We start from the raw sequence: 21,665 nt of genomic DNA, 5'->3' as shown, positions 1-21,665 counted from the left end.
CGTTATTGGTTACTCTGGCAAGACGGAAGCTGGAATGAAGAAAAATCGTTGCCCCCGCTGGGACAACCAGTTTCCGTTTATCGAGCGTTCTAATAGGAGGATTAAAAAATTACCTCCGATGCTGGTGGCGCATCGACACTGGTTAACAGGCCTGTCTCTAAGGAGCTGGAGACCGATAAAGAGGCAATCGCTGCTTTCGTTTGGATTAAGAACTATTTGTCAGAGAAAAGAATGGCAAATGCGCGTGCCGCGTCGATCAATTCTCCCTCAGCGATATTTTAACAGAGTTGGAACGGACGGATATCAATGGATCATTTAAACGTTTTTAGGTGGACCAAGTCGGGTCAAACGAGGACGTTAAAAAATGGTCAATTTCAGCAAACTATTTCCAACCCTCGAGCAAAAATATTACGAATCTATCGAGGGCAATTCAGAACCCACCCCTGGAATCACCGTTCATTGCGAAATTAAACCGTTCGAAAACCGTCGACCATTTTTTTCCCCCGATCTCTTCTTCGACACCCTCGGATAGAATAACTCGAATTCCCTCGCAGCTTTGGTATCAACATCCATCATAATATTGCCGCGCGTGACGTATAATACAATCAAACGGCTGTTTCAGGTATCCGCGAGTTCATTCCCTGGCGAAAATCGTCCTTGAATCTCAAAGCCGCTCCCCGCCGATCCCCCGCGAATCCGTCTACCCTCGGAATTTCAGGAGAAACGTTTTATACGCTGCTCTCCTGTTGGCACGTCGCCTCGGGGCGTTTTGTCAGCGAGCGGGGAGGGGCAAGAAAGGAAGGGTGCAGTTAATTAATAAAAGCTCGAACCAGGCGAGAGGCGGGAAGGGGTGGGGTAGGTGGTGCTCGTCCGTCGTCCCGGATAAAGGGATGAAATACGATCCATGCATCGTTTCATATTGGACGGAACCGATATCTCACTTGCAATTCAAACGAGACTCACGTGTCATGAATGAGGAACTTGTCGTCTTCTTTGTCGATGCAGACGCCCTTGCTGGTCATGATGGATCCGTTCACCGTCACCAGCTCCACGTTCCCCGACTCGAACCAACGGCCTTTCCACTGCGCCGGAAACTCGCACCCTGGAACACAGAGAGACACATCGGCTACGGTCGGGAATTTTACATTTTTTTAATCTGCTCGTCCGCGGTCGATAAATAAAGGCGCGGCATATAATCCACCGATGGAAAATATTCAAAGCGGGAGGTGGGTGGCCAGGTGGGACAGTCCGGGGGACGAAGGGGTGTGCTTGGGGAACTCGGTCCGTGTAAAGACCGCTCGATCGGGTCTTTTGTGGGGAAAGCGCAAAGTTTCGACGACAGTTGTGTTGCGTGGTTCTCTTTTTTTGTTTACGGTGACTGGCCTGTATCGATGAAAGCAAGTTCGTACTCTTTTTTTTTTACTTTCCTGACGGTTATCGAATATAATAGAGAGGAAGTATTGCTATCGGTCAAAATTCCAACCCCTGCCCACCGGTTTTTCGCAGTTCTCCACGTTTCGAAGTGCTTTGAACCCAAAAACTCGAAAAACTGGCTACAGAATTTTGCTTTAGCTTCTCTTCGCGTCGCGGCCACGGTTTTTCAGAAAATCTGGAAATCTGGAGAGGTGATTTCTATGATCGATGTAACATGTATAATTCAATATCCATCCGATATAGATTTTCGCGAATAGCTTTCACAAGAGATGAATTCTTTTAGGTGCGCCTCTGCATCGCACTCTATCATGCTCCATCCAAAGGATGCCGAGCCAGAAACGTCGATAGCTCGATCGAGAAGCACTCAAACCCCCCAACATCGGCGCGAGTCGTCTCCAAAAATCTTGCAGTTCCTATTTGCAAATCGCACGGAAAGGAGCTGTTCCGTTCAACGAGCCGCGCGCGTTCATCCATTCATTCCGGCAGAGACGGGAGAAAGCGAGAGCCTTCCTTTCGTTTCGGCCGCAAATCATCTTAATGCACGCGAACCGCGGCGAATCCGTGGAGCTGAGAGCAATAATACCCCCACCCCCATCTGCACCTCTTCTCGCAATAACCCCGGAGTAATCGTGGAAACAAAAATATAGGAGGGGATTACGTTCCCTCGCGAGCATATCTCAGCGTCGCCAAGAAATCGCGAGGAGATTCCGGGTCGGCCAGGATTTCGGTGCGCTAGGACTTATTAAATACAAAATGCTCCCAACAAACAATGCTTAATCGCGACGTCTCTTCTCTGTAATCCTCGCCTCTACAGATATAATTTGTTTCTCGGCAGTTGGCCAGGCAGTCCGATTGGTTGTCACGTAATAGCGACACTTTTACTCACGTGCATTTTCGTTATTGGCTGAATCCGTTATATTTACAAAGCTACCGCATATGTAAACAAAATTAACGAATTCGAAACACAGAGTGAAATTTCATTGCCGCTGTCCCCTTCGACTCGTTGGTGCCTCGGCCAGCTCCTGAGCAATATACAATAGCAACACGGACGGTTCTTCGCCGAGGGTTGAAGCGGGGGGCTGAGGAATTGACGTTCCTCCGGGCTCATTCCTCGTCACGTTCTTCCCGCTTGATAATCCGATCTCTCTAAGGAGATTCCCCATTTTTACAAGCTCGTTTCGGTACACGCCGCCGAGGGCATTCCAAATATTCCCGGAATCCTGGATTTCTGCTCGCTGGCGAGGGCTGGGGGAAGCGGTGTGCCCAGGCCGAGAGAAAACATGGTTTAACGAGAACCAGGAACGGAGTCCGTGGTTCCGGGCGCCCTGCAAATTCATTCCAATTGTTTAAAAGTACGGAAACGGGTCGACGAGAAGCTTCTGCACGCCTCCGAAGACGATTGTTCCTCGGTCCTGGATTCAGCGAACCGTGTCGTGCTTCCGTCGACCATTATCGTCATTACTTTATAACGTCGTGGCCCCTTCGGTATGTATTTTCTTGAGAGCATTACGTGTCCTGAGATCGACCAAAGGGCGTGTTTCTCGTCGCCTTGTGGTTTCCAATTTTTTCTTGTCCTTTCACTTTCGAAACGTTTTCGCTCGCTTTGCTGTCGATGAAAGTGTTGATCAGGATCGAGGAAAGGCGCGCGTCGTTTATGCGTGTCTGGTGTGACGATCGAAAAATTAAACATAATTTAGGAACCTTTTACGAAGTCTATAAAGTATATAAACGATTCCAAAGTTTGATCTACTAATAATAGTATTCAGAAAGAGTAGAAAAATATTTTTGTTCAAATTTTATTTATTCACAAGTAATCGTTGCGGAAAATTTCTCAAGCGCCAAGCCATGAACGACTAATAAATTTTCATTTTCGCCTTAAAAGATAATAATACGTAAAAATTAATCCGCAAGTAAATCCCTGGAACTGCGGAGCCTCGTTTCCAACCCCTCCGCCGTTTCCTTCAACCCTAATTATTTCCTCCTCCAAGCCGAGATAAACGGACCGCACTTAGCCCGCGGCGAAGAATCCCGAAAAAAAAAACAAAGAAAATCATCGTCTCTCGAGGTAATCCAAACCACCCTCGTCCGCCACCCCCCTTGGGCGTGTATGATGCTCTCCACGCGGGCGCATCCGACGCAGGCGGCGAGAAAAGTCGTGAAAAAAGAGCGAGGGGACAGTTGGCCGTGAAGAAGGTAGCCCGCGATATAATTAACAGAAATTGAAGTTAGGTCAGAAAGCAAAGTTATCGAGGGTGGAGGGAGAGAGGAGAGTTTCGATGGCGCACAGGAGGACTGCCATTCCGCGCTGCTAGCTTGGCTTTTTCCCCGGCTGCCGCTGATATAATTACTGATTAATTATCGTTCCCCAAACCCTCCTCGACCCGCTGTTTCGGCACTGTACCTTAAAAGGACACCGCGCGAACAGGGAAACCGGAGGTAAGGATAATTCCTCCTACCGTCCGGGGAAAGGCAATACCTTCCGTTTTAATAACGGTGCTCGTACGTGGCGCACACCCTACGCCAATGGGAGAAACTTTTCATTCCCGTTCCGTGCGTTTCCAAGCATCTGCGCTCCGTGTCCGTGTTTAATTGTTTCCGTTTTTTTCCTCGTGGAAACGAAAAACAACCTGCTCCAAGTAATTTGTAGATCGCTTAGGCTAAGTACGCGCCATCGACTTTCCGTCGAGTTGGAATTAATCGCCATTTTTCAATTGCCGGTAATTCGATCCAATTTCCAATCAATTAGCGGTTATCTGCTGTTGTTTATTATTTTTCACAACGGTCGCTATAAAAGTACAGTCGAGCAGCTGCGACTACGTTCCGCTCCAAAACCCAAGACCCTAATTTCATAACCTTAATGTACCGACGTCGTCTACCCTCCAACTAAACATGAGATCGATACCCTTCAAACAAATGATTACGTCCCAATTACGTTCCACTACCAAATGAACCAACAGTCGTCTCCCCAGCTTAACGGAGCCGATTTCCGTAGACCAACGACCATATCACGTGCCGAAAATGACTAACAACGTCGCTACACCTTCCAGGAATACCCTCTCCCTGAACTTTCCCTTGAAGCCAACGCAGAACGAATCGCATGCATTGTCTACAGTTTTACGAGTCCACCGGGACTCGCAATTACAGGACACGCTCCGTGTATTTGTTTCAACCTGAAAGGGGATCGGGCTGGAGCAGCTCGTTCGAAAAACTCTCGAGCACGCACTGTCCGCTTAATGTTCTTACACGTGTTCTGATCCTCGCTGGAGGAATCGCACCGTGGGGAAACGATTCAGGGAAAACAAAAGCAGATTAAAGAAGCCCTGCCAAGGGATGAAGAAACGTCCGAAAACCGGATGGAACTTTTATGTAAAAGAAGAGAAATTGCGCATGAGGGATGGTCAGCTTACAGGACATTTGGCAAGGACAATTTGTGGTTGATGCCGGGGTGATAAGGATGAGGAAATGAAATGTTTTTATGGTGGTTTTGAACACCGCAAACTTTGCCACGAGACAATTGAAAGAGAAGGAACGGAGAAAAATGTGAGGGTTGAGACGAAAATCTGTGGTTTTCTAAATTCATACAAAAAATAGCACATTAAGAATGTTTTGAATGCATCGCTCATAGCTGTTCCGATACTTGGGCTGTATTTAACATTTCCACCCGAACGTGCAATGGACCGCTTGATTTTCCAAGTTTTCCGATCTCCCCCGACCATTTGGTCGAATATTAAAACACGTCAAATCTGCGGGTGTCCGTAAATCACGTTCCCCGTCCGTCGAGCGAGGAGCAACAAAGCCAGCCTCGAGAAGATCCCAGTCCGCGAGCGCTGCTGCCAGACGAATCAATCCCTCGTCAGAGCCATTAAAAAATGGATTATCGAAGAGCGAAATTACCAATTTCCACTTAGTCCGGGAATTATTGAAAAAGCTTGGACACGCACCAACGATTTTCAGGTTAAGGCTCCATTTAGCCCAGTCCTCTCCGCCGGTTAATTCGATTTTTATGTATACCCGTGAACCCTACACATCCTCCAGCGTCTCCCCCGCGCGCACCCCTGAAAATGATTGGGTTTCAGGCGGAAATAACTTGATTAAAATAATCTATCACCCGAGCAGTGACAAGGGTGATTGGCTATCTGAGTTAAATATGATGGAGCGGCCACTTTTCCATACGCACACCTACCACGCCTATGTCTGCGTCTCTGTTCACCCCTTTCCTGCCTCCCTCGCAGTCGATTTCATACACACACACACACACGCACCCCTCTCGCTCTATCTCTCTGTCGCGGCGTCTCTCAGTATCGACAGAGGCAAATTGATTGGTAATATGTGGTCACCGGCCGTCCGCCTATCTCCGTGACATTTACCAACGGAAATGCCTCGTTTTTCCGATATCCGAGCCCGAAAGAGCCGTTGAAAGGGCTTTTACTGGAGGAAATGAATATTACATCGCTAGGTACCGTAACCGGGCACCGGGATCAAGTAATATTACAGTCACAAGGCTTGCATGGATGCGTGTGGAAGTCAACAGGGTTGGGTTGCCGGCGAGATATGTGCCGGGCGAATGTGTCGTATGAGATTCGAATCTGAATCTCACGATATACGGGTCGTCGTAATGCACGAACCTCTCTGTCACGTTCGCCAGCCCATTCGCGACCAAAAATATTCAATCACCGTATCCGACTGTTGTTATCCGTTAACGAGTTGTGTCAGCAATTACACGCTGCACGTTTCAGAGGAATCCTGCCTGTGTACCTTGTTCGGTTATTGGCCGTTGTGCTTCGAGTACTATAACTCGCTCCTTCAAAAAGTGCACGACGAAAAAGGACGAAACAGTTGAATGCGAGTCCCGAAAGAAATTTTTGAAACAACCTAACACTTTTGTCCGGCAATGTAAGCATCGGAGTGGAAAAGAATAATACGGTACGTATCGGAAATCCTCGTGGAAGCGATCGAACGCATTTCCACGTCGTCCAACGTCTATCTCGGAGAAATTCGCTTCGCCAAGTCTGTCGCGTGGGCAATTTCTGAAAGGCAAACAACTCTAATCGATTACCCATGTCGATCCAATCGTAATCTCCACGGATGAGAGAGTCGACAGAACTGGAATATTGCCACGGACATCTGCGCGAGATGATTGGCACGTTCATCTTTGATACGTTTCATCGCCGATCGAATTTAGACAAGGCCCTAATTCCTCTATATCTGTATCCGACGTTGTCACTCATATTATTTATAGAGCTTTCCAACGCTCACCTGTACGCGTCCCGTGTGCGTCGAGTGTTGGTTCAGCTTCCACGTGAGTTCCGAGTTACGTACACTTAGCCCCCAGCGAACTCACAATTAGTTAATGATCTAGCTTGCCATTCATCGCGCTCGAAAGCACGCGTTTTGAGATCCCGAGGAGACTTGTTCGCGATGGAGAAATTGGTCCGCCTCTCTCTTTTTCCCCCAGCTTTTCTATTCGATGAAACGTGACGGAATGTGGGTCACGAATGGAATGATTTCCGACCGGTATTCAATGTACCGTTGTTACAATTTAAGGGATTTGGGAGGGAGGCAAAACTTCGTTTATTTTTTTTTTTTTTTTTTTTTTTTAATAGTTTAGCTCGCAGTGAAAAAATTTTGCCAACGTTTGTCAGGGGATGTATAAATTCCCTAAACACGTATCTTTTGTTGCAACAGTCAGCATTTCTAGTAGAGAAAGTTCTCATCTATACCGTCATTGGAATTCTGCGTGACCCATTCTCGCGAAGACAGAGTCATCCACGTCCTGGAAATCTTGTGTGTCATTCTAGCCTCCAGTCTCCCACCGGAACCCCCCCAAACTTCGTCCTACGCTATTGTTTCCGCTGCTATTCCAACACCCTTCAAACCGAATGCAATATTGCTGCTGTAGTTACTTCGGATCTATATCAGTCCTGTGTCACTCGAAACTCTGTGCAAACTCGAATTCAATACTAGCTGCGTTGGCCATCCAAGTCGTCGAGCTCGATGAACATTGTTACCGAACAGATAGCGCATTCGTTTCCTTGTGTCCGTTTCGAGTAATACTCTGGTCATTCGGCCTGCCTCCACTGTGTCTCGCACCGCGTGCTTTACACGTGTTTTTATATTTGAGGCCTACCGACAGAAACGTACCTCGGAAGGAGCTTGAATGCAAAGGAACGCGAACGGACTGATGTTTTATTCCGCATCAGCACGCCTCCTCCGTCTCTCTGGCTCTGTGATTCCTTCAGGATTGCGATGCAAAAGAGCCACGGCATACATGCATCAACGCAATATCCTTTTTCACGGGGAACTGGAAGGCCGAAGGCACAAAAGGGCACGCGGGCTGAACAACATTCGGGTTACGCTTGAAAAGCCCGCCGCTACAAAGTGGATATTTAATTAAATAGAAGGAACGCTGTATCTCTGCCACTTTAATGAAACGTTCGTGCAACGCAGACGGGTCAATGGTTATTCGGACTCTTTGTTGGACGTTTATACGTCGATCGCGCGACACGAGAAATCGTGAAACGAAATGATACGGGGAGATGCAACTTCTCGTACACTTTGCGGCTGAACGATCCAGGAATTGAACCATGAAAAGAATATTCGACGATAACTGGAATGAACATTTTTAGAGCAAAGACCATAGAAGAATAAGGGGGACAACTCGCTTCTGCGCGGGTGACGTTCATTTTTTTCACGTGTGTCTTGACATCTGCTAAGCATTTATGAAATACAACCAAAGGGTTTTACGAGAGAATGAAAATTCTCATTTCTTGGTTCGGAATTGCCCGCTTTGAAAAACTATGTAATCCGTACGCAGGACTCGATACGTTCGAAATCCAGTCTAATCTTGGCCAGGAGAAATCTACCCCTAACACCGCCCCAAGAAACACTAACCACCAACCGTACAAATAAAACGCATTTCAGATGGAGTACAAACTTTGTACCAATCGCTCTGTCAAAACGAGTATCCGTGTAAGTGCAGACCCCGCGTCTGGCGCTAGCCAGGAAAAACCATTTTCCGCTCGCGGAGATCTCGTCCGCCTCGCGAGTGCAAGCTTGCCGCATTATAAATTGAGATAGAGAAACGTATACACGTGAATAACCAATGCTGAAAGCTGTTGCGAGGGTAGATTCGACTCTCTCGAAAGCGATTGTGCAACTTTTCCTTCGCTTTCCCGTCTACACCACCCCCGGTCGCCCATGAGTTCACCCTCCTCCCACCAGCGCCGCTGCCATTCTTCCCTCGTTCCTCTTCCCGATCTCTCCGCCACCGATCCGATTCGTTTCGTCGGAAATTAAATACACAAGCAATCCCAACCCCCTCCTCTGTGCAGTCACTCGTACCTACTACTCGAAAACCACACCCACCTACTTGTTGAGGAAGAGTTAAGGTGGAAACACTCGTTTTGCGTTACCCTGTCACAGGGAGAATCTCCTACTCGAATTTCCCATAAACAGCTCCACATGCATGTGGGTACAGATTCATTTTTGAACGAATTCTAAATTAGCGATATTTTTTTCCGGACTCCCACGGAAATTCGTGGCATTGATAAGCCTCTAGGCGATTTTCGTTCCATCGACTGCCACATTGTGCAGCCGAAATTTTTTCCTCCTACCTGGCTAGCTCTTCTATCGTCAATAGCTAACCCCCATCCCCGAAAAGATACGGTGAATTGTAAAGAAGCAAGGAGAGGGGCATTTTCAATATCTGCTGTATTTCCGTCACCGTCGTTTCCACCCCTCTGGATATCTAGCAGGGGTAACACTGTACGCACCCCCGTCACTACATTTTAATATTTCAGGATTCGATGATACCCCTCCCTCCCGCCCCTCGCATGCCCGCACTCCATCGCTCACGCAGATGTGCTCAACTCTTTGGGGTATCGACTATTACCAGCGAAATGGTCGTTATAGTTAATTGTGCGTGCGTATCTTATTATGAAAAAATCTTTTGGTCGTTAAATTAATAATCGCTATCGATTATTCGTTAGAGGTTAACCGGATGTGTAAGAATATGTAGCTCTGGTCAAAGAACAAGTACGCTCACTCGAAGGGCGCAAGAGACTAGATTTGGGGAGGGTTAAAATCTAATCTTCGCTTTCCTTTTTCTTTCGCCTCGCCTCCTTCCTCCCTTTTCCCCAGTAAGCGAGAACGCTAGTGGCCCTGCCACTGCGGTCAATTTGCACAGGCCATTAATTTCAACTTCCGTGAAAATCACTGGGAAAACTTCCTTCTCCCTTCGAGGAAGCGAGGATCCCAAGCAGGATCGCGTTATTTCCCTCGATGGGGTGGCAACCGTGAAGCTTTGGAGGCAACGTTGTAACGGGACGATAATCGCATTGGTCGTTAATTCGTCGACGGTTTTGGAAATTTCGATGTCCCCGGTTTCGACGTGAACGGTTGCGATACGAATCACAATGGATCCTATCAAAGGGAATTATCAAAGCGGTGGAATACGCTGCGTGACCGTTAAGGCGAAATTAATTCCCCGGGCTCGCCTTTATTTACAGAAACAGGAAGATGACGGCAGGCTATTGCAATTGTCAAACGCGTGGACGTAACAAACTCCCACGGGAATTAGAGTATCGTTTCAAATGGTCTCATTTCAAATTGTCAAGTATCTTGTACGTTTTTTACGGCGAGGAACAAATTTATTGAAATAGGCAAAATTTTCGTATAACATACTTTGTAAAAAAGGATACGATCCTTATCGTAATTAAAATTTCATTTATCTTCATGTTCATTTAAAAGTTAACGTTTAAGAATGGACCGAACAACAGGAAGGCATGTATCCTCGTTTCGTTCTTACCCACCTGATCAATCCATTAAACGTGAACGCTACACCCTCGTTAAAGTAATAAATGCTGTTTAATTGACGTAATGGCCAAGATAAAGATTAAAAATTAAATCTCGTTCGCCATCGAGCGACTCCGTGAAATGATTGCTTCAGCTGCTGCTAAATTTTATTACCACACTTTTCAGTTCACCGAACTTTAATATTCCGAATGCACCCCGTGCAACGAAATATTCCAAAACGAACCAAGAATCCATAATTTGGAAATTAAAAGCGTTCCTTTCCCGAATGTCATTAATAATTTCTGGAGTCGGATACATCGATTTAGGCCAAGGAATGAGAAGTCGCTGGATTTAGCTTTCGGAAATAACTTTCGTCCACATAATTGCAACAGAATCTACCTACCGATTAGTCATCGTAAAATTTTAATCGATCAAACTCTGTACTGATCAAGCACGGTCGATCGGAACGAAATCCAACGAGAGGGGGGAGGGGACATCGAATCAACGCTAATCCCAAATTAATTAAACAACAAAGTCCCGTCAGGCGGAAGAACACCCTTTGGAAATTGTCCGCGAAAGAAAGTTATCCGTATCTGGCGGAGTTTCTAATTAACCCGACGTCTCCGATCCGTCAGATTTATCAGCAAAGAATCCCGGCCGAGTTTGAGTTATACTGGCGGCGGTCGTTATAAAGTTCCAACGGCGCAGAGAATTCGGAAAGGGAAAGGAAGAGGCCTGCCCTCGGCGTATCCGACATCCACGCACCCTCGAGTTTATAATGCACCCCTCCCATAACTGTATATTTCACGGATTCACCGACTAACGCGCCCGGAGAATCCTGCGGGGCGTATTCAAATACCACCACCCTCGAATTGTGCGCTGAAACGTGAATTATACGCGCCTCGTGTGATGCTTCGACGAGATTTCCTGCGAATTCCTTGCGAATCTTCGAGCTCGGTACGCGAGAACGCGTGCCTTGTGGTTACCGATAGTAATATCGCGTTGCGTTTTCAACCGATCACGATGAAACGAGCATTCGTGTCTGGTAAATTTTTCCGGCGGACATCCAAAGGACACGTTTCACTCTTAAGCCTTTATAAATCACTGGTGCTCATTGTTACCACGAAAAGTGCTCTGGGAGTTGTCCTATAAAGAGTTGAGGAGGTATTATACTCTAGAGCGTCAATCATTATGTATTAATTTGAATATATTTGAACGATATATCGCGCACGTATCTATTTCGCCTCGCGTTTCAAAAGTAAAATGGGAAACTAGCCAAGCTCGACTAATCCCTGAAACATGGATCCGCGAAGGAGCTATACTCGCAGTCTCCTCCTTCTCGAACACGTCCAGAGCGCAAGAATCGACCCTCGTGCATCGCCCCCGCTCCGATAACCGAACGTTCAAACACCGCGAACGTGATATTCCGACATAATAGGTTGGACGGGTCTGTTGGAAATCCATCCGCTATTTTCATTAAGCCGAACGTATTAGCGCCTCGCCACGGGGCACGACCGTGGTTATAAATAACAATAAGGACCCGTGCGGACGGCAAACATCGTAAAACCTTTGGCAAACACGGGGGTGGCCGAAGACCAGGACGTTGAGGACGACGGAGCATTGCCCGGGGATGGGTGGGAGGCGAGCCTGGAGACCGATAGAGAAACCGAGGGAATATCGCTTCGTGGGTGGAATATACCGGCAGGACGGCAAGAAAAGCCTCGCACATGGTGAAATACGAATTGAGGAGCGTGCTGCGTCGCGACTTGGCGGGATATTCCGTTTTAGGGGACCGTGGAAACCCCTACGATCAAATATACCCTGCCGTGGGGTGTATCGATAGTAGCGACGAGCTACCGGACGCTTCGCGACGACACTTTACGCAAACACGTTTAATTGCCCGAAAAGCTTTAATCTTAAAGTTATTTCGAAGTTAATTATCATATTAGTGAAACTTTTTCAATAGACATAGAAGGTACGAATATTGTAAATTATCAATTCCTGTGCGATAGACATCGTCATGCTCCTAGGTGGCCTAAATTCACCAACAAGAGAGTAAGTGTACTGTACGACAATAACCATGATACAATAACGTATCCTCCGTCATCTCCTCTGTCCCAATTCGTTTTAAAAATTTCACAATCATGACCTCGTTTTCTTTCCATAAAATATTCTATCTAAAGAGGTTCAGCGTTCCAAAGTTTCGGCTCCTCGGTTCTAAAATTATTAAAATGGCGAAACGGCCAGGAAAATACCCCCGTCCCGCAATAAAGGCGAGTAAAGTGAACTCGGTGGCCTGGCTCGCATAGGTGGCTCGGTGTTTCCAGCATTTTACGGGATCTCTGGATTATCAAGCGTCAAGGCTGAACCAACGTTGGCCAACCGTTACGATTTACCGGTTTCATCAGCCAGCGTTGATAACTACGTAGCCTCTTTATCGTGTATGCGCCGCTACGCCCTGCTCGTAAAGAGTATCGACTATTCCAGTAATTTATGTACATGTTGTATGCACACGCGCGCACTGGCCATGTTTACGGTAGTTGGCGCGACTCGGCAACTAGAAGCCGGAAACACTGGCGGGACTATCGATTAGATAGCAGTAAATATGAGGAGCGCGGAGTTAGATCCACTTCGGGACAATTGATTGATTGCTGCGAGGACGAGGACGATGGAAAATAGAAGGAAAGACATCTGAGACCAGTTGCGCTCATTTTAACGCTACCGAGTAAACGTTAGCTCTCTCCGTTTACCGTAATCAGACTCCAATCGTGTTCAACGATTGCCGAGAGAACAATCAGCCAGAAAATTACTCAGGAATTGTTCAAACTTTCGCCAGTAATTTAAAGATCAACGAAAACGCCCGAGATCGAGCGCGGAGAACTAATTAGGTACTTTGGAAAAACGCCGCGAAGACGATGAAGAGCTGTAACACCTTCCCCAAGTTCCCGGAAACTCGCGTCTAATCCTTGGCAGCTGCACGCACGAAACTACTTCCGTACTTAATCGTTGCGCGAAATCAGATAATGTCGCGTCTGGTTCTCCAACAACAACGACGCCAGAACAACGATACCAGAAATTTGTACGAGTCGGAACGCATTAGTAAGTTGTTGACGATGTTCTTCTCTGCAGCTCGAGTTTCATTTGTCTTTTAAATTAAACGTCTCGAAGAGTCGAAACACTGCTGATAAACTTTTCGAACTCTGAGTATTTTAAGGAGACCTTCCTCGTAAAGAAGTATTTCGTCGAAAGATGAAGATGCAATTAAAAAGATTTTTATGGTTCGTAGAAGTAAGCATAGACAAATAAGAGCTCAATATATCGGAGAAGATGATGGTTCCTTGATTCGAGCAACAAAGTGGAGCAAAAATGAAATTTATCCGACATAGGGGGAACGTTGATTAAATGTTTGAGCGATCTTCGTCGAATCTCGTGTAAACTTGAACAGAACATGGAGTTATGGAAGATCAAACAGAACGTTACCGAAACCGCTAATTTTATTTCCAAGACAAGACTGCTATGTAAACCCTTCTGGGATTTCAATTTTTGCTAAAACGAATCTCGCGATTTTCCAAGGGAACGTCGGGTTACGCCACAAAATTAGCGAGCCAGAATGGCGCTGCCACAAGATCGTTCGGTATTCCCGTCGCGATAACACGTGCAAGAACTTCTCGAATGCACACGTACGCGACCGACATAAAGTGAATATTATAAATGTCGAGCGCGTACGAACAGTGAACTCGGTTTAACCGAATTAACGAAGCAAATGTTGCTACGAAACGGCCCCTTAGAACCACCGACAATCGCTCCGTAAACGCAATCGCAACCTATGGAACCTCTAACCAGAAAATTAACGCTTTCACTTGTAAAATTTCAACAAAAAGTTGATGCAGACATTGCCGATTGTTAGTTTAGAATCTATCGGCGTTGGTTCGTCGATATTTCGACCGAACAAATGTTAATTTTTTGAAGTCCTGAGTTTCCATTTTGGTCTACGAAAGCGGCAATTTCGCAACCCAACAACAATACGTTGTTACCCAGCCAGAGTATGATTTCGGGAAATATTTGTACGGCCACAGACGAATGTTTTTCCACGTTTGTTTGGTCAGTGATTGTAAATTTATGCGCGCAAAATACCGCCCGTTGGTAATCGAAACGCAATGGAAAATTTCGTCTGACCGCGAGCAGGAAAATTAATGAATTAATGGTTCCGTAAAAATGGGGGTTCTGGTTAACCCCACTGTTCTGCGATGCTATAATAAATGTGACCCATAATTATTCTATTTCGTTGAAATAATATTTATCGTTCCATGTCTATTTCACTCTGTAACATCCAAGATAGATTTTTCTGTGTAATTTTCCAGCTAACGTAGCTTCAACACCAAAAACTATCAAAGAGCGAGTGTTGGGATAGTTATGGCCTTAACGTTTACAAGATGATCCAGCCAGAAACTAAACACGGTTAGGATTCCCGCGCAACGAAATTTAACTCCAGTTAAATTTCCAGGATCGAGTAACGCAAACTGAACCGTTTAAGTCAATCTAAGAGTCGACTAACGTTGCGAACGTCGCTCACGCTAATATCCCGTCGGATTTCGTTTTCATTCAGCCACACGAACAGCTTTATTGGACCGTAACCGTAACGCAAAGCGCGATCACCAATTACATCAAGGGGGTTTCTTGGTACGACCCTGTTGGCCTGGGATGAAGTATGCGCATATAGCCGTTGCCCCTCATATTCGTGAGATTAAGGCAGATTTAACGACCTCGTTAATCCATTAGTAACGCTGTCGCTACAGCGATTCGGTGCTACGCGTGGTCCGATAAAACGTGGAGACGCCATTTCCTTGCGCACTACTGGATATGAAGGCTGTTCAAACGGCGCGTTAGGTCGTAACCGATCCTTGGCAGATAGTTGAAACGAATATGTAGAATTAAAGGATTTTCTTTGCGGTTAGGAGCTCTCCCTATAAGTTGATAGATTCAGCTCCTTGCTTTTACATTGTTTTACATCAATGCTCGACTTTTTACATTACGTTATATAGCTCGGGTACCTCGAGATCGCTAAACCCGTACTGTAGCAGCATATTTGCATGCTACAGCCCCTGAGGGATTCGAAAGGAATACAAACAAAAACGGTGGCCTGCTAGTCGCCTCTCAAATGCAGAATTTCTTCTCAACGATCGTTTACCGTAAAGAACAACGCACAGGTTCGTCTATGGGAATTCTTCTCTGGCCTAATGGTTCGCGATTAGTTCGTAGCGGTTTTTTCCGCCGAGTTTTCGCTGGTCTGTGCAGCAGGTCGACCGCAAATCGAACGATCGATCGGTTCGGCCGCAATAACGGCAGCCCACGCGAAGAGGAAGCTGCCGTCGAACCCGCAGCGCCGTAGTCACGCAAATCGTTCGATCCTAGTAACGAACTCGGGTTGGCAATCGCCTTAATCAAGTTTACAGGATAACGGGTAAACGCACGGTTAATCCCTGGCGGTCCCCGTAAAACCCGTCTGCGGGTGCACGTGCTCGCGGGATCTACGTGGCCTATGCCACCGGACCAAGCCGATCTCCTCGTTCTAGTTTATTAAAAACCGTGATGCAGCGCCCTGGCGTGCTGTAGCTTCGCCAGCAGGAGGAACGTAAGAATAAACGTTCGTTTCTCTACCACTTATCTTGAAGTCGATGAACGATCTCTGACACGACCGACAGCACTGCAAATCCTTCCAAGACAAATCTGAACCATCTCCCCAACACGCTGAGGCTCGCTGGGGTCTAAAACAATCGCGCGTCACCTCGTGGAAGACAAACCCTCAAACCAAACTTCCGAACTTCTGTGTATCGTCTCCCTCGAGCAAACTTCTTCCAAATTCCTCCTACCACGCACGCTGGACATCCTCCATCCCCGAGTTGAATTCTTTCGCCTCCTATCAATTACTCTATACACGGGGGAATCCGCGTACAATCGCGCCAACTTACCGGACTGTGTCAGTTTTCAAACAGTGTCGGCCGTAATTGAATGTCCAAGGCTGCGACTTAGGCGAAACAACCCTCCCGACATTCTTCCCAGCTACTTCGCGTAACTACCCTCTATCCAAGCTTATCCTGTCCGAACGATACCAGATAACCGATTACAGTCACCCTCGGCGTCTTTCCCAGCCGTGGGAAAAGACAATGAGACGATCGCCTCGTTCCTGCGCGATTTTGAGGCTAACGTGGCTGGACCTATGTACAGGGTGAACTGTGACAAACGATCCAGTAACGCAGGCAATATATCCCGGTTGGATGTAAGCGAGTTTACGTTGCCGAGGTGGCCAGAGGTGGTCGTTAAATTTTTATTTTGCTTTCGTGCGATTTGCGTGCTACGAGAGGGGCTAATGATGATATATACAGACGAAAGGTTAGGGACGACGTTTGGGGTGTCCGTGTCCTCCGTTGGGATTAAAAGAAAAGGTTTCGATGTAAGTACTTCCCCCTTTTTGTTTTATTTATCGAATTCGAGCGATGTCTGCTTCCCTCCGTGTGCTAGCGGGCGACAGCGTTCGTAATACTGCAAAAACGACAGTAACGGTGACACGAAATTGTCAGAAATGAATTCCGAATTGGCTGTTTCGTGTAAACTTATTACATTGTTTATGCATCGGTAATTCGTGTAATCAAATGCATTTGCAAAATGTAATTCCGACATGTATACGATAAAGTAAATAACCGTTCTGAATTAGCAAGTGCTTCGTGTAAAAGGCTATACGGTCGCTAGCAGCATTTAATTTAATTTATTTGAACTCGATTCGATGCGATTCAATTTGATGCGAGCGCAGCTGGAGTTATTATTAGACGAAACTAAACGTTCCATCTGCAAAGCACTGATTCGATGTAAACGTTTTCTGCTTTGCAACACGCGCATGTAAGTTGCGCACATTTTTCGGTTGAATATTGTTCTTCTTTAATTGTTCTTCTTCGGCATTGTTTACGTAACAGTTTTAACGTAAACAATGTAATTTATAACGGCATCGTTGAAGCGAAATATCCTTTCCGAAAATTTGGCTGCGTTGGGAAGCGAATTCTGCAAGCTCGAACCTCTGACGGTAATTCACTAATTTCAAACGACCTGTATAACGTTGGACCATTGCGGCTGGTGGTTTGCGTTTTTGCTCGTCTATTTTTGCTTTCAGCTTTTTGTTTATTTGATACTGTGCTCGCGACCGGGCCCAAATAATGGAAACGTATTCCATTGCCAGCAAAGCGAGAAGTTCAGAAGCGCTCGGATTAAAATGCGGATTGTGAAATTTAATCGCTTGTCTCGATGGTTTAATTAATTTTTCAGTGACGGCGGAACGCAGAGCTTTGTTCGTTTATCGGTGAATTTGATAGGATTGAATTAATAAAACGAGAAGGATATTCATACACGCCGCATAATAATGGCGGTAAAATCGCGCGGTAATGTGAAATAAATCCTGCGATGTGTTTTATTATACAAGGTGAGCCAGCTAAGCTGCAGTTTAATAACAATCACGGTACAGGATAAGTATTCGTTGAAGACGTAGATCGTGAGGAATTTTTCTGTGTTTTTACGTCTTCGCGATTTCCATTTAGCTTCACTCCTTAAAATAATTGCTTGGTAGAGTCAGACTTAGACTTTGGGAATCGAAGGAAATTTTGTTTTCCTTTGAAAAATTTATTTTGGAAACTTAAGAAACTACGGGAGAAATGGTTTTCCAGTACGAATGGAAAAGAGGAAGCAACAAATCTGATAATTGAAACGCGTTTATTTTCTATTAGTCGGAAGCGCAAACCCAATCCTGGAATCCTTTAAAACGTCAACGAAAATCTTCACGCACAACTGTTTGCGAAATAGAGACGTCAAGTTTCATAAATGGTAGCAGTTTCATCTGACTCGGATAGCAAGTCTCGCATGCGCCGCGATGTTCCGCGGCACTAGAAAAAAGAATCCGCAAATAACGTTGCAGACCCGGTGAAAAAGTACACCGCGGAGATTAGACTCACGACTAAAACTTATGCATCGTATCAATCTCCCTGCTAAAAGGTGTCCAGGTTCCACTTTTCTTCTTTTGCAAGGAAAATTGCGCCATAAAATTATTACGTAATTTCTTCGTAAATTGTTTGCAAAGACCTTCGCACTGGCAATGAATAGAAACATTGATAATCAAAATTGAAGCGAGCACTAGTCAACCATAGATTCAGTTTAAACTATACACTAGCGATGTCAAACTTCTTCTTGAGACACACTTTTCCAAGGAAGAATGAAAAAGAAGTCATGGAAGTCGTAAGTAACAAATTGGCAACCAAGCGTACTCATGTAAAACAGGGCATCAAAGTTTGAAGAGAAAGTACGTCTCCATTGTACGGACATATCGAGTTTCGGGATTGTCATTTCTTCATCGAGGAATGAAAAGAGAATAGCAGAAGAGACAACGTTCCGCGCGTTATTGGAGAACAATGAAAGCCCCCTGGAAGACGAGGAGAATTCATGCGAGTAAAAGCGCCGGGACACGTCTCGAAAGTGCATCCACATGATACGTGCGCTTTAAATTTTAATAATGGCAGCAAATTAATTGGATATCGCCCGTGCAGTGGCGTGCCAGTGACAGCTCGTACGCAATTTCCCTGTACGCACACGTCTCTACGCGCGTTCTTCCCCCTTGCCTCTTCCATCTCGCGCCTGTCTTCGTAAACGTCCACAGGATATAGCGACAGGATCCGTACGTATGACCATTACATCATATTACGGACTTTAGTTGCCGATGAATTCGTGACAAGTATTCACGAATCATCGATATCTGACCGAGATCAAGTCAATTTAAAACAGAGACGGCTTAACCTTAATCGTCGACCTAAACATGTCCTCCTAGTCACATTTTCTATTATTTCCTGTAATAGTATATACTAAATTCTGGAATATTTTGTTAGGATTACATAAATCTGAAAGTCCTCTAGGATAGCTCCTCGCAGTTGTTGCAACAAATAGAAGAACACGAAGAGATCCGAGCATGTATACATAGCGGATAAGCATATTTAACACGTGGCGATATTTTGAGGATAAAATATTATCTGTGAGGCTGGCGACGCATGCAGTGTCTGTCGATAAACGACGGAAAGAGGAACTCCGTGAGCTCATATTTCGCCGTGCCCCTCAGGAAATTACACTCCTTTCTACCAATTTCACCATCCCTGTCCATTCGATTCGAACATCGTTGCCAGAGAAAATAACATTGTCATCGTGTATCCGACTAACAATAGAAGTCAGATGGCCCGGATAAATCATGTTTCATAGTGCTTACGAATTCCAAAGGAAAATTCAACCGTACGGCCCTCTTTCAATAACAGATGATCCAACTCTGAGAGGCAAGCGATGTTCCATGAAAATAACACTTTGCAGTAGAATGGAAATTAAATGTGTGAAATTATCAAGATTGAGCCTCAACAGAGTTTGGTAAATTTGTATGCTATGAATAGATAACAAAAGTGTATAAAATTTCAATTTCAATTGATGGTTAATATCTGTACGTAAACAATGTTTATTTAAACAACGTCAGAATTAATTTATTCGTTATTTGTCATTGGCAAACGGAGAGTTATTTCTGTATTTACTTCGTTAGTGTACTTTGCACCGATTGTGAATTATGAATTAACTTTTACTGAATGTTAGATAAGATCCAATATTTTCTATTCGATGAAATGCTTCACATTTTTAACTTTTACTACAACTCATACTTATATGCAAAGGATACATTTATCTTTCGACACGTTAATTGCTCATAAATCCCCAATCGTCTTGCTTCTAACCCATAAAGCGACCTTAACGCCCAGCTCCCAATTACCTCGTTACGTCCTTGTAAGTTGACTTTTCAAGTATTAAAGAATTTCCTGCTACCCAAGCACCGACGCGTACTTAGCGCCGAATTATAAGCATCATCGAGTCTCGGTGAAAAGGAGCAGTTTGCCCTACTTTCAGAAATTCTATCCATGCGAAATGTTTCCATTAAAATCAACCATAAAGGAGCCCGGGAAGCACTCAAATGATAATATCGTTCCGAACTGAAAGAGGAAAGGCATAGACGGTCCGAGATGTCCTCGCGACGTAAAACCTTCCCACAGAAACGCGATTTCACGATAATCGTAACGAACCCTGAAAACTTTGAACCGAATCGACGGAAAGAGGAAGGGCTAGCAAAATAGAGGCGATGCTCGCGCAAACTGTACGTTGAAATCGAGTTGCAAAATTTGACGCAATTTGACTCTGATTTCTCTCGGATCGGCCGAGATCGGCTCGGGAAGATTATCGGTTAACATACGTTAGATTTGAATGACGCGTAACCGATACACGTACAACCGTGAATTTCCTATAGTTTCCTCGAAGGAAAACGTAATCGTCTGGCAACATCGTGGCGGTAAAAATACAGTAAACACTTAAAGCTCGCGCGGAAAGCTGTAAATTGCCAGTCTCAAACGCAGTCATGCAAAAACGGCGGTGGCAGAGGGTGGTCTAACGCAGCGCGTTACCGCAAAAGACCTTGCGGTACAGCAAACAATGGACACCGGAGGGGGATGTAACGCTGCGCAGGTTGGGGGGGGGGGGGGCAGAACCATGGAAAGGAGTGAAGCCAAAGCATTCTCGGATGCCACCCACGAACAACCGAAACAATATATCAAAAGTTCCGCATTAATTGTTTTTAAGTTAGCAGCGTTAAATTCATTACGGTCCAGGTGTAATGGTGTTATCATGTTTTCACCCCCCGTGGCCTCGGTAATGCCGGTCTTTCGGTCGTTTGTGTCCATTTCTGGCGCTCCTATCCCGATTTTTCTTCTCTTTTTCAGCGGGGGATCCCCATTTACCGTGTATTCACAGCAGACGTCACTGCAGCCTGGCTATCTCCAGGGTCCCGCTGAATGTACGCTTTAAGAGGGAAATTAAATTCATTCTATTTATTCATTCGACGGGGTTCTGCTCCATCCCCTGCCCCTTCCACGGGACTCGTCGTCGACCGGTCGCGGAATGAAAACTCGACCCGCTGGAAGAAGTTGTCAGGGCTGGAAGCCGAGGGGAGACGTCTGTCGGGAGACGCGTCCTGGATGAAATCTGTCCCCGGCCATTCGTCAGAAGGACCTTTCAAACTATTAGCGAAGATGACACGAGCGAAATGAACTTTCGAATCGCCGCGGAGGTTCACCGAGTACGAACGAATCCCTGAGCTAGATTATGTCGACGGTGGACGGTAGCTGGCATTCAGAGCTCGGATTTTCAGAAATGTGCTCGACGAGCCTTTGGTTACAGGCCATTGTAACCTTTTCAAGTTTCTAGGAGACGATTAGCTTCTCAACGTTCTTAAAGTAGTTTGTGCTTCGCGTCACTGTCGCGTTACACTCTAACAGCGCTAGCTAGCTTCTGGAAAAATTAACGAAAAGAGAACTCGCAATAAGGAAAATATA

At 45.7% G+C, this 21,665-nt stretch overlaps 1 protein-coding gene across 4 annotated transcripts in view; it reads right to left on the bottom strand.

Moving 5' to 3' along the window:
- The window catches only part of LOC128892926 (uncharacterized), a 211,412-nt gene that overhangs the window by 56,703 nt on the left and 133,044 nt on the right, over positions 1-21,665 (bottom strand). For all 4 annotated transcript variants that reach the window (XM_054153580.1, XM_054153579.1, XM_054153582.1 and 1 more), the window contains one exon: positions 964-1,102. In XM_054153580.1, the coding sequence (XP_054009555.1) occupies positions 964-1,102 (139 nt within the window). The remainder of the gene's footprint in view (positions 1-963; positions 1,103-21,665) is intronic.

The sequence above is a fragment of the Hylaeus anthracinus genome, unplaced genomic scaffold (assembly GCF_026225885.1).
Source record: "Hylaeus anthracinus isolate JK02 unplaced genomic scaffold, UHH_iyHylAnth1.0_haploid 2, whole genome shotgun sequence".
Taxonomy (NCBI): domain Eukaryota; kingdom Metazoa; phylum Arthropoda; class Insecta; order Hymenoptera; family Colletidae; genus Hylaeus; species Hylaeus anthracinus.
Note: the sequence above shows the minus strand (reverse complement) of the source record. Positions and strands in the feature narration are given on the sequence as shown.